This window comes from Xenopus tropicalis, chromosome 1 (genome assembly GCF_000004195.4).
Source record: "Xenopus tropicalis strain Nigerian chromosome 1, UCB_Xtro_10.0, whole genome shotgun sequence".
NCBI classification, from domain to species: Eukaryota; Metazoa; Chordata; class Amphibia; order Anura; family Pipidae; genus Xenopus; species Xenopus tropicalis.
Window position 1 is genome coordinate 174,674,586 of NC_030677.2, and position 14,186 is coordinate 174,688,771.

General features: G+C 37.5%; 1 protein-coding gene across 2 annotated transcripts in view; it reads left to right on the top strand.

Moving 5' to 3' along the window:
- The first annotated feature begins 446 nt into the window (after positions 1-446).
- The window catches only part of efna5 (ephrin A5), a 257,725-nt gene continuing 243,985 nt past the window's right edge, over positions 447-14,186 (top strand). Inside the window, exon 1 of one of the 2 annotated variants that reach the window (XM_012962281.3) lies at positions 447-2,287. In XM_012962281.3, coding sequence (XP_012817735.1) covers positions 2,163-2,287 — 125 coding nt within the window. In that variant the 5' untranslated portion in view covers positions 447-2,162. The remainder of the gene's footprint in view (positions 2,288-14,186) is intronic. The other variant, NM_001016422.2, reaches the window with a different exon arrangement.

Genomic DNA, 14,186 nt, shown 5'->3' on the forward strand with positions numbered 1-14,186 from the left:
TGATAGAACTGCCTGTGGGATTGCAAGCACCAGGACACAACAGGTAATTCATGTACATAGGTACAACTCCCAGGGGCCCGCCTGTTACATGCCTGCAGCAAGTGTCACACTGCACAGAATAGGAGCTACCTGCTGCATGCATTCGCTTTGATATTATTCAGCTGGAATGTTTAGCGATTCTATATGGTTACAGCAACATTATTAAACATTGCAATTTAAGCTTTGGGACTGAGACCATGGAGCTGTTATTTCAGACGTTGCTGTCCCACCTGCAGCACACAAGCTAACATAGGGCTACAACTCCCAGCAGCCTTTCCTAGCCTGCTACGTGTGCTCCCCTCAGCCCCCTACAGCCTGAGCTTAAATGCCAATTCCCTGATAGGCAGGCTGCAGTATAATAACTCTGGTTGGCACATGTGTTTCCAATACGCGTTCCCTGATTAGCTTTCATTCGGTAACCCTACTAAAGCCCCGACAGAGACGCACAGACACATCCACTTCCCGCAACCCATTGCGCAGGCCGGCTCTCAGGCAACACCCCGGGAGGGTTAATGTACAGAGCCACAGGGCACTCTCGCATTCCGCTTGTACCATCCACATCTCAACGTAATTCAATTAGTCCGGCTTTGGGGGAAGGCGGGGACACATCATTTAAAAGGCAGTAAGCCCCGCCTCTTTCCCGTGTTGCGCACCAATCGGAGGGCAGGCAAAAGACAGACTATGGAAATGTCTGAGCAAACAGCAGCCTGCGCCCTGAGTAGCAGCTCTGGGCTCTGCCGGGCCCCCCTTTCAGCCTAGTAAAGTGCATGAGATGTCACATGACCGGCCGGCGGCAGTGTGAGCCTCCCATGAATACATCATCTGCAAGATCGGAGCCTGTATCTGCTCCCCCGCTGTGGGTGCCAGCACCCATCTCCTGACGGGCATCTGTATGTGTATCTGTCTGCAGCCGGGACACCTAGCGCCGAATGTGGAGCCCTGGGGAGAGACAGGGGCTGCACACACTGACACGCAATCGGATTGTGCCTGCTCCTTGCGAGAAGCCCTGACTGGCTTTGCTGGATAAGGGGTGGGACTTGCGCTTTTTTGGATTGTACCCCATCCTACTAAAGGATACCCCCCCTTCCCATTCCCCCCCTCACTGACTTTTAACCCTTCCTCTGCTGCACTGAAGTTTGGCTGCCCCTGTCCCTGAGTGTGTTTGTTCCCAGGCAGCAGCCGCTGTGAAGCCTTTTCATGTGTCTCATGTTGGAGATCGGGGATCATCTGATTCATTTCAAACTCTTTGCTGCTCTTACAAGTTGATCTCCAGGGGACCAGGCAGCACAGAGAGAGGGGGGAGACTTTATTCCTCCCTGGATGCCTATGGCACAGTCTGCCCCTCATCTTTATGTATGTGGCTGTTTCATGCACGGCACTTGGATGCGTTTCTAGGAGTTTTGCTGTTTTTTTTCCCCCACTTATTTTTGTTCCATTAGAGAATCTATTGATGAACTCTCAGATTGGATGTGAGACATCAGTCAGTTGGTAGGGTCGCTCCATCTCCATCCTTAGCCATCACCCTGCTCAAAGGAAGGACAAGGACAGAGGCGGGGGGCGAGGATACATAAAGTACCCCAAAGGCTGACTGATCGCAGAGACAGCACCTACACACTGCTGCTGCTACATTGGGAGACTGCAGCCCTCAGTAGCCTGTGTGTAACAGTGCAAGGCACTACTATTGGCACTACTATTGGCACTACTATTGGCACTGATACGGTTCCTCCAGCAAGTGGCACAATCCCTGCTTGTAACTTTGTGCAGCAGGAGAGCTGGCACCACAGTAACCCATAGGCAAGCCCGGGATCTGAACACACTGCCTGCAGGGCTTAGCGGGCATCTGCTTTGTTGGAGGGTATAAAGCACCCCTTTGGGGGATGTCTCCCTTGATCCTAAGCCCTGCTCTGGGTGCAGGGAGTTGTGTGTGAATGTGCACCGCCCTGATCCTTCTACTCCCGGTTGCAGCAACAGCAGCCACCCGGCCTCCAGCTCCCCCGTGAGTCCGGCTCTGCTGCAGCAGTGCCCCCCGTCACACCAGCGACTAATTCCCAGCCCAGTAGCGCTCCTGTCCCTGTCCTGCTCAGCCCTGCGACTGTCGCGCACCCACTTTCTGGCCAGGAGTGATGTTGCACGTGGAGATGTTGACGCTGCTGTCTGTGCTGCTGTGGATGTGTGTGTGCGGCCAGGACCCTGGCTCCAAGGTGGTGGCTGATCGCTATGCGGTGTATTGGAACAGCACCAACCCCAGGTAAGGAGGGGGGCACCCAGCAATGGCTGGGACTTGTGTGTGTACAAAGAACAAGCTGCCCCAAAGCTGGCATGCAAGCAGACAGGGAGCAGGGCTGCTGTGTGTGACTGATGTCTGGCACAATCATTATACAAGATGGCAAAGCACCTTTCCAATCTGTTACACAGCATTATTTGTCCCACTTCTCAATGTAGCACATGAAGTGTTGCCAGCGCTGATTAGCAGTTGTGTCATCACAAGTCACAATCACCGTTTTCTTTTTATTTATTTATTTTTAAACAAAATGATACAAAAAGTCCAGGCAACTTTAAATGCTGTAGAAAAGGATCATTTGTATTCTTTAGAGAAGGTTGCACTTCAGTAAGAAGAATCTATAGTGTGTTATTGCTGTGCATACTAATATGCCCTCTCCAGCCTGAGTAGTAACAAATCTTAACATTTCCCACCAAGTTAATCATCTCCTCATCTTCATGGGTGCAATGCTAAATCACCCAAAGATGGCTTATTCCTGCACTTATTGGCTTGGAAAACCTATGCTTTGCACTTATCCTAAAACTTGAAGTAAAAGGAAAGTTGCTGCATTCTTATTCTTCCTCTGATGCAGCTTTATCAGTCTGATTGCTGCAATTTTGTCTGTAGCTTAAAAATAATGAGCATGCACATATCCTGAGTACTTAGCTATCAGGCAGCACCCATCCTTAGCCATAAATATAGTTATTCTGCTAAGATCTAACACTTCATATATATCTATTTTTGTCTGTTTAGCTCCTTATACAAATTAGTAACATCTGGCTTATGTGGTGTAAATACGGTAGATGTTTGTGTATAAACATCTCGGTTATTTACCCATCTGCTAATTACCATTATCTAGCTAATTAGCTTAATCTACAGGAAAGCACGTTATTTTTTAAAACACCCCACCCTCCCTTTTTTTAAAAGGAAATGTAGGATTGACACTAATATTAAATGCTAAACGAGATTCTTATTCCATCAATGCACATCAATGCAACAGCAGATGTGATTAAAGTTTAAAGAGAAGGGGAATTTTGGGAATGGCAGGAGGGCAAGGTAAAATGACTATCAGCCACGTTTTATGGAGCCTGCCAAGCAATAAGTTTCTGAAATTACGAGAAGCTGCTCATTTTATTGTTTTTCTACTTTGCCGCAGCACCATAAAAGAGCATACCCTTCAATAAATGGTGTCCATATGTTGGAGAGAGGAACCCCTGTTCTGGAGGGGTTTTTTTTTTTGGCTTGTTAAGGCAGATGTGTCCCATACTGTATCTTCCTTTTTCAGCTCGGCTGAGGACATTTTATCTGAGGTTATCAAAGTTTTATGCCTGTGATACTGCTGTTTAGTTTGAGATTAGTACATTGATTTTTGTCACAGGTCATGTTTTTTAATAGATCAGAATCGCCTGCAGAAACCTGTCTTGCTCAAGAGGGAGCACTGAAATAATCTCCAAGTTAACAATATTTGCAATGAATAGCAGGACTGGAAAAGTAGCTTTTTTTGTAGGAAAAAAAGAAAGTTCTATTTTCAACTCTGATAAGATCCATCATTTTTATGAACTGGTACAGCTTTTCCTTTACTTTTACTGTAGCCGCTGCCATATCATGGAAAGGAGGACTTATTTCATAAAACACCATCTTTAAAAAAAAAAAAAAAAAAAAAAAAAAAAAATATATATATATATATATATATATATATATATATATAAAAAACCCTTCTTTAGTCCAAGTCAGACATCTGGACTGAATAATAAAATCATTATGAAAAAAATCCCCAGCTCGAAAGCTGATGTGATAAAGTATTTAAAGCAGACAAAAACAAATGATCATTTTGGAATAAAAGGCAACTTTGTTGCACTGCTGTATCCCTGTCTGTCTTAATGATATAATCCTGTGCCCTTTAACGCTGACTTTTGCTGTAACGCCACTTCAGGCGCTTCACTCAGGTCCTGTTGTCTGTTTCCTACCAACATTTAAAGTAATGCTTCATTTGGGACATGTCAAGAAGATTCCTGGCAGTGAATTTAGGGGGCTAGGCCAAAGCGTGCATTCATTTTTCTTGCAAAATGCCAGTGGAAATCTGGATCCCATTAAATGCCTTTCAGAGTTCATTAATTGCACTGTAAAACATGCAAACAACTGATAAGAACATTTCTTTTGTTCTGAAACGGCGAGAGACAAATTCATGGATGCAGTCGACCTACATTGTAGAGAGAACCCTGCGATTAAGCAGAAGTGTAACAACAAGTTTGTCTGGAGAATCCACATTGCCTTTGTAAATAAATTCTTTTCCCACTTTTAAAAACTAATAATGACTATAATTTTCAATTCTTCTTAAAGAGTTAATTTTAGTGATTGTGGATCCTCTTTGTTTTTTTGAGTTCTTAAATAATTATTTTGCCTGTTTTTTATATTTAAAATGATGCTATAATGTATATGGCAGCATGGGGTGGTTATAAAGTAGGTGCAACCTGATGGGCTCTGCTGGTCGGTTTAAACTCAGCATCTTTACATTGTTGGGTAAACCCAAGTATTTGCAAACTTGCTGAGGAACTTTTTGACGTGATGCCAAAAGTCTGCAAGTATGTTAAAAGTGCCTGTTTGTACCTTATTATACCCACAGTAAATAATTTCTATGCCAGTCCTGTCCGTTAACTGCTCATACAGGCATAGAAGCTTAAAGATTTATCACTACCCGTGTGGTAGTCACTGTTGTCAAAAAATACTACACCGAAATGCACAAAGTTAAAAATAAGGAACTGCGTTTTTGTTTCTGTTTTTTACCAGATTTAGTCTGTCATTATCCCCAGCCCCTGTACTCACACATCATGTAATGCATTTATGCATTTATTATACAGACAGGTGCTAAGACTGAGTAAACTTTTATTTCCAATGAGTTCTGAATTAACGCACTAACTTAATGCATTAAGTCATCAAAGTGCATTATTTCAGAATTTTAGAACTCCCTGGAAATAAGTTTGTTCAATCTTAACCCAAAGACAAGTTTGTTATTAACTCCGCCTCTAGTAATAAACATTAAAGTGATTTTAATGTAACTTACTCCTGAGCTTTGTATGTTTCTATATTATCAATACATACAGGCATGGAGTCTAATATACAGAATGTTAGGAAGTAGGGGTTTCTGGATACGGGAGTCTTTCTGTTATTTTGAGCCCAATGTATAATGGTTTTCTAGATAACAGATCTCATTTCTGTATGTATCTATAAAATCTATGGTCTGTAATATAGTATATTGTAGTAGTGCACTCCTATTACTAGCACATAGAACACAATAGTACCCGCACAAATATTTTTTAAAATGTTTGTATGAGTATTTAATAATCTGCACATCTATCTATCTATCGTGTGTAAAGTTTATATATATATATATATATTTTTTTTTTTTTTATTATTATATATGTTATTATAAGAAATGTGTTGTATAATGTGTGTATTAAGCTCAGAGTGACCTTACCAACTTTTTTAGAAAGTATCCTCAGGGAGCTGTGCAAATAACTTACTGGTAGGATTCTGTCCCTAGCTGACATGCCTCACCATAAATTTGTTATATAGGTTCAGTCAAGTTTTCTGTGGAACTGAGGGAAAATCTACTGATTGCATGTGTAACAACACTGAATACACTTCCGTATTCACCCCATTCATGTTACGAAGGTCAAGTTGTCAAGCTTTGCATTTTCCCGTGATTGGGACTAATTGTAAAAGTGAGTGTTGATGTTATGAGATGATACACTTTTGCTGTATTTGGGTCTAATCGTTGATCTGGGATAGAGGTAACTTCCTGTACCCAGCTAGTGTTAACTTACATGTAGGTGGTCACTGAAATAGCTTTATTTCAGCTTAGTTATTCAACATCTGTCTTGATACTGCAAACCCATCGCTTCTACTTGCTCTGGGCTTGCTTTCAAGATTTTGGAAAGCATTGGAGGGTAGCTAGATAAAATAAATAATCACATTCCTGATACAATGGTTCCTGCTTTCAATTTCCAGAGGGGTTTTTGATTTGGCAGTTTCAATTTGAGGGACAAAGAGACCTCCAGCCCAATAAATTTTTCATGATTAAAAGTGCAGCAGTACTGTTGTGAGGAGTTCATTACATACAGCTTGCTGGCTTTAATAGTGTTACTCTAGCCTGTTATGGCTCTGATCGAATACCTTGGTTATTTCAAATGGGATTCTGAAACAGAGTTGTATTTCCCCCCTGTGAATCCCGTGCAATCAGCAGTAGTTTTACAGACCTCATCCTTTTGAAGGAAGGGCACCTAGTTAAGGGTAAATTACCCTCCTGTAATTCTTCCCATTTAATCTTTTGCTAATGCCTGTAATGAAAGCACTACATTCCGCCCACTGGCCCCATTTCCTGTTGGAGAGGGACAGATAAAGATGAGCCTTTCTTTCTGTCCCTTGTTGCTATGGGCCCAGCAATCTACCAGCTCCATGCTGGGCAGAGAAAATGAATGAATACAATTAGTCCTCAAGGAAACTTGGCTTGTTCCGTATTATAGACATCACACATGGTCACGCACATACTGTAGTTTGATTAGCAGAGTGTGTATGTATGTATGTGTGTATATATATATATATATATATATATATATATATCCAAAAAAGACCAGCAACACCGAGTTATATTCCAAAAACAATCAATTGTGTATTAAAAACGCATGAACAGCCAACGTTGAAGCAGAGTGCCACCCTGGGTTCGCTATATATATATATATATAGTTATATATACTGCTAAAAGATTGGTCTTTCATATATTGTTTAGTATATTATTCAGAGAAAGCTTGGCCTGTTTTTATGAAAGTTTTGTGTTTGTTAGGTTTTTTTGCATGATTTTGAGAAAAGCATTTTTACAGATATAATATTTTGGGAATACCTTTGGAAAGCTATCAATATCTTTTTACAGCACGTCAAAACCATTTATTACATTGAGAATGATTGTCAGGCACTGGAGAATTCGGTATAGACGCTTAAGACACAGTAGACAAAGACAACAGTGACAGGAATCAAGGAGTTGAATTTGGACTTTTTTTCTGAGATGTTCATTCTGTAATTAAGTGCCAGATTGAATGTACATGTAAATTATAATAATATGGCCTATTATTAATTCTCTTGTTTGGACATTTAAAATCACTAATAAAAATATATGAATGTCTGCCCTCTTCGCATTCAAATATTTGGATACTACAAATGGCTCTGCTCGAAATGGACTATCATTTTAATTCTTTATCATGTGTAGATATATCGCTTTATTACAGAGAAATATTTTCTTTTAAAAAGTATATCTCTATCAGTGGCTGACTGACAAGTGTAATGCACCCATTCTCTTGTAATTACAAGCTAGTCAGGACACAAAATGGCTGCCGCGTTTATTTTTCAAAGATGGCTGCATATAATTTTGCTGCTCCTTTGTTCTCTGCTTTCAGTCTTTGAGGAAAAAAGTTTTGGGCAATCAAGCCAGAAAAAAAAAGTCTTAACAACTGAATGCATTACTATAAATAGGGACCCTGCATGTATTCAAAGTTTATTTTGCGAATGTTGAAAGAGAAAACTGGTAGGTGTTCGATGATTGAAATTCTGCGTTTACAGTCTAGCTTGAGATTTCTCATATTTAGCTGGATTACGGGTGATTGGCTTGGAGCACAAAAGTGTCCCTTTGTTGTATACAAGAGCATTTTAGGAATTTCGTACTGGGTCTTTTATTGTAGCTTTCAGTAAATACTGTCTTGATGTGAAGGGCAGCGCGCTGGACACAAGGAGTTAACAGCACTTTCCATTTTAAGGGTATGTTCTCGAGTATGGCCGGAGACAAAGGAATATTTTGGATTTTAAAGGTACTTACCCAAAATGACACAGTGTGGACATGAAAGCAAAACTCCAGTTGATTGTCTGGCTCTGCTTAATGTTTTCAGCTAATGAAATACACTTCAGTTAAGGGTCAGGTACAGATACAGCCACATATGCAATAATTATATTGACTTGGAAGACATAATTCTGTTACTAATGACAGTTTAGCTACTCAACCTTTACGTTTTACATCGCTGGTTATTGAACCTGGTATTTGGTGTTATTTATAACGTATAAGGGCTTTTTAATCATGGTTAACAAACACACAGGTCTTAGTCTGCATTTAGATGACTGCACGTGTATCCCTCTGCTGCACAAAGCTACAGGGAAAAGATATAATAAAAAATAATGTTAATGTTTTAATTTAGAATCATTCTAAAATGAAGATAGGTATTGTCATCAATCCCTTTTATTGGGAAATTGCTGGGGTACTTTATTCCTAATAAAGTTTAGCAGCATGCCAGTGTTTTAAGTATCCTTACCTAAGAGATAAATTAATGAATTAATATTATGCATATTAATAAAATACGAGTTTGGTATATTAGGGTACTCTTCTATAAAGAAATCTGACCTATATCATAAAATATCTTGCTTTGGAAGAAGAAGTGAAAACAACGAGCGAGTTTAGGTTCTATAATGCTTATATTTAAAACCCTTAAGCAAGTTTATTACCAGTAACATAGTGGCCCCTGGTTGGTGCATACGGGTTTATTATATATTTATGCCTTTAATAAAAATGTGCCTGAAATCCAAAAACAACAGTTTGGGATGAATTGCTCTGTGCTTTTTTTGTTGACACTCATCCTTTTTTTAATGGCCTGTGACTTTATTTGACTTTTTTATTGAGTGACTAATTTCAATGTAGATGGTCAGAAGTTTATTTGTAGCAACCTGTACGTGCAACAAGCTGTAAATCACCTTTCCCAGGTTTCACTGAACTGCAGTTGGCTTTACATTGCAAGAGAAATTTATTATACTCTTTATAGATCACTGTTAGTGCCTGGCAAGGTATTTTATGCTGCAGAGATGGAAAATAATTTCTCTGGTTTGGAACATCAGATATTGATATTTTTTAGCAGCCTGTTATACAGCGTCTATTTTTGGTTCTGCTCTTTGATACCGTGACTCTGTTTTAAAAACTGCCCTATGACCCAAAGCGTAGCACAGTGTTGTAGCAATAATATTTTTGTGTTTAATTGTGTGAATAGAAAATATCAAAATACCCTTTTGTCTGCTCATGCTGTTCACAGCTCTTGAGGTTTCTATTTCCAACTGTCCTGTAAGTTATTAGTGTCTGTCAAACCCATAATTGCAGCTAGCTTCATGCTCTCTCCTCAAAAATACAGCAACTGAGGAAAGCAAATGAAAGCCATTTCTTGTTACACAACACAGCACTGTACAGAGCCTTGAGTTAGCTTTCTTTGGAGTTATTGGGCCTGGATAATTCAGTAGTCCATTACTGACTTACGTCAAGAGGAGAATTGTTTTATAATCCACTTTGGCTTTCTAGTGGGCGAGTGTGCTTTTTCTAGTATTGTTCAATCTGCATGGGGTTGCATTGTATACACATGGCATGCACATTTAATGCTGCCATTTTTTACCCATAAGTCATCAAGTTTTTATGTTTTTACACATGTCTATATAAAAGTCAATCAAGCAAAAGCAAATCAAGGGAAAAAAATATTTGCAAAATGGCTTTGCTGTAGTTTCTGACTTTCTGGTTAATGGATTTTTGTATCATGGATTTTATTATTTATTTGTGTATTTTAAGCACTGAGTGATCATTTCCATATATTTTCCCAATTTTCAAAAATTCCCCATTTTTACATAGAACTTTATATAAGCCTGAAGTGCTTGTTTTAATCACCAGCAAAATTAATTATAAATCATCTTGTCCCCCCCATAGCCCCCCCAAAAATATTCATACATTCAATAATCATACATTCTTCCCTGCAGGACCGTAATGTGAAGCTTGCTTTCCTATCGTGGTTGTTGATTAACTTTATTTGCATTGTTTAGTAGTCTGTTAATTGACAGGGGGACATATTTTAATGATTTTCAGGCATTGGACATAAATATACAGGTATGGGATTTGTGATCCGGAAACCTCTTATCCAGAAAGCTCCAAATTATTGGAAGACCATCTCCCATAGACTTTATTTTAATCAAATACTTTGTGCTAAAGTATAATTCATCCTTACTGGAGGCAAAAGAATCCTATTGTGTTGGGTTTATTTAATGTTTTTAATACTTAAGGTATGGAAATACAAATTACGGAAAGATCCCTTATATGGAAAACCCCAGGTCCCGAGTATTCTCAATGACAGGTCCCATACCCATATGTATGTATACATATATATATATATATATATATATATATATATATATATATACATATATATATATATATATATAATATAAAATATTCTCTTTTTTATTATTCTATAGCCTGAACGTATATACTTGTGGGAAAAGACATTGTTCTTCTACAGCATAGATATTTAGCTGAAAAATTCCGTTCGCCACTCAACATAAATGAGAACCATATTTTGTACCTCAGGGAATATAGGGTTAAACTCCCTAATAGGGCGGTGTGCTGATTTTTTTCTTATTTGCTTTGTAAGCTGCCATACCATAGATTTCAGGCATTCAATTATTTTGGTTTTGTTAAAAATGGTGGTGGGTTGCTTGTTGTGATGGAACACTCATTATGATATGTAAATGTTGTTTGTGAAGTTCAGGGCTGAATTCTGCATTGCTTTCTGATAATCTGTGTTGAATATGCAGTGCGGATTTGCCAAATCCATCTGACCGCTTGCAGCGCTGCGTGAAAAGTAGTCAGCACCATAAAGCTGGCGTTAAGCCGCTCAAATATGTGCATAGCTTCCATAGGGCGTAATGATCTCCATATCTTAAAAACATATTATGTAGAGTACATACCCTTTATATATGTTCATGTATGCGGCCTGTTTGGGGCATTTTATTGTTATTTATACAAATCCATAAATCCAAGCTCTGTTGCTTTAGATTGCAAACTCTATTGAGTAGGGCCCTTTTTACTTCTTGTATCTATACATTTTTGTATATAATCTGCATGTTCAGTATATACACACCCGCCTATAGTACAGCGCTATGGAATATGTTCACACTTTATAAATTCACGTTAATAATAATAAAAAGCCATAGGTTATAAACCATAAGCTGAATATTTTGTTTTCACAATAACCAGCATCTGTCTATTAAGTCTCTCTCTATCTCATTGAAGTCTCAGTCTATTAAGTATCTACTTTTTCTGCGCTATAAATATATTCTTTTTGTTGTTTATGAGTACAATATTGAGGTCAGTTATCTGAAAACCTGTAATCCAGAAAGCTCCAAATTATAGGAAGCCCATCTCCCATAGACTGTATTTTAATCAATTAATTCAAATTTTGAAAACATATTTTCTTTTTCTCTGTAATAATAAACCAGTACCTTGTACTTGATCCCAACTAAGATATAATTAATCCTTGGAGGCAAAACAATCCTATTGGGTTTATTTAATGATTAAATGATTTTTAAGTAGGTTTAAAGTTTGGAGATCCAAATTAGAGAAATATTCCTTAGGAGGAAAACCCTAGGTCCCGAGCATTCTGGATAACAGGTCCTTTACCTTTACAAAAATTCTTTAATGAGAAGTAGAATTTTTTCTCTCTACTCACGATGGAAAGTGTTCTAATACTCTAAAGAACAATAAATAGTGGAGAACTAATTCTTTTTCTTTTGTTATGGAGAAACTCATTCTAAATATAATAGTGTAATTTTAAAAATGACCTTTAACATCTGTCACCATTAGTTTACTGTTTATTTTGCCTGCCCCATAATGGGATAATGTACTAAAGCCATATTCTAAAAGTCATAGTCTTACTTTTTTAATAATCGGTATGTTTTAGCATTTTTTTCAGCAGATTAAAAGGGAGATCATCCATTTATGTAAAATACTTGTCTAGATTTTTATAGGGAATCCTGTAGTTCACATTCTAAGTTCTAAAGAAATTTCTCCAAGGTGTTTGAAGACCTTAAAAAGACACAAGGAAGCAGGTCATGGTACGCCAAGGTGACTTCTGATATGTTTATAATTTTTTCCTTTTTTAATGACATAACTTAGCCCCAGATATAACTGGTACAATCACTAAGCACTGGGTTAAAAAGGATACTTTTGCAGGACATGTATAGTATTTGTGGATTATGATGATATATGTAGTATAATGTATGAAAAGTAATAGCTTCATAACAAAATGGCAAAACCCCTCTTTTAGTCATCCACAATAGCTCCTCATATCTTAATTGAAAAGAAAGTATGACTTATGAATATGACTTATATTAAAGTTTTGTCAACCTGCTTCCTTTTCCGTGACCCCCAACCTCATCCTATGACAATAGTTTATCTAATAAACTGCTGAAAATGGCACTAAAACTCTTCCATGCAGACAGTATTATCAGCAGACTCCAAGATGGCCGACAGGAACAAATATAGTAGTGAAATAAGAAGAGAGCTGCCAAAAAATGTGTCTGTAAATTGCTAATTAATCAGGAAAAAAGGCACCTCACTGACACATCCAATGTCAGCTCTGACAGCTACTCTAGGATACTTTATTTGAAATACGTAAAAACTAATTAAAAGATTCTCAGGGGTGTTTTTGCTTTATTAGCTGACATCACAATTTGCTTTATCCTTATTTATTTAGATGTGAATTTGGGAAAACATCTTATTTTATCACAACAATTTAGTATTCTACATATTCAGCATCTGAATAGTATTTTGTAATGTTTAGAAAAAAAAATCAGTAAAAAAACATACCTATTACAAACGACGGCATTTGTAGGCATTTAAAAAAAAATGTATTGTTACATTTAAAAAAATATAGGTTTTAGAAAGCTGGGAATATGCAGGGTCTGGGCAAAATTCATCATAGCGATATTTGTAATGAACATATAGGAGCACATTAACTAAGGATTGTTAAGGATCAATTAGTGCCAAATGATCAGGAAATAATGTGGGATTTATGGAATCCTACTGTGAATCCAATTGATCCATTGGTGTCCGACCAGCTAGGAAAGTACCTATGATCAACATTGATATTGCGCATACACCTTCACTATTACACATTTTAGACTAGTTGTTCTGAAGTAATGAATCCCTAAAGGCTATTCACAATGCGGAATATTGATTTGGATTCAATAAATTGATCGCTGATAAATTAGGACAATTCTGCTTCGATCAAATTGTTAGGAACTCTGCAGGATTTCCAATTCAGTCTTTTATCATTTTCACCATTACTTTTTTATAATGAGCCATCAAAGAGTCTTCATTTAAGACAAAAAAATTGTGTCTCATTATTTTCAGCATGTGCGCATTGTAAAAACTTTTTTTAAAAACATTTGGGATGCTGTTCAAGACAATGTAACCATGGAAAGAAACCTTAATAAAATATATTGTTTAAGAAGGAAAAATAACAAATGGCTTTTGTTTAGGTGTTGCAACTATATAAGTCTCTCAGTGTAATGACCTGTATAATATGTTTTGTTATCAAGATAATAAAAAATATATATTTGTTTAGATCTATTGGGAATGCTATACACTTATATAAATCATATAATTAGATTTAAGGGATAAGCATATAATGCTGCCTATCTATCTATCTATCTATCTATCTATCTATCTATCTATCTATCATCTATATCATCTATCTATATCTATCTATCTATCTATCATCATCATCATCTAATTCACATTGTAAAACAGTGGAAATAATTATATTGCTTTTATGAAGTAAAAATTGTGAGCTTCCGTTACTATTTGTGTACTTGACAATGTTATAGGTTTCTGTCCTAAGTACTATTGCATACAACAAATTGTGTCCTTATTTGTGATGGTTAAAAGCACATATTTCATGTAGTTCCCATCTATGCATAATCTTTAATCTATCAATAGCATTTAATAGATGATGCCTCACGAACTGAACATAAAATAAAGCAC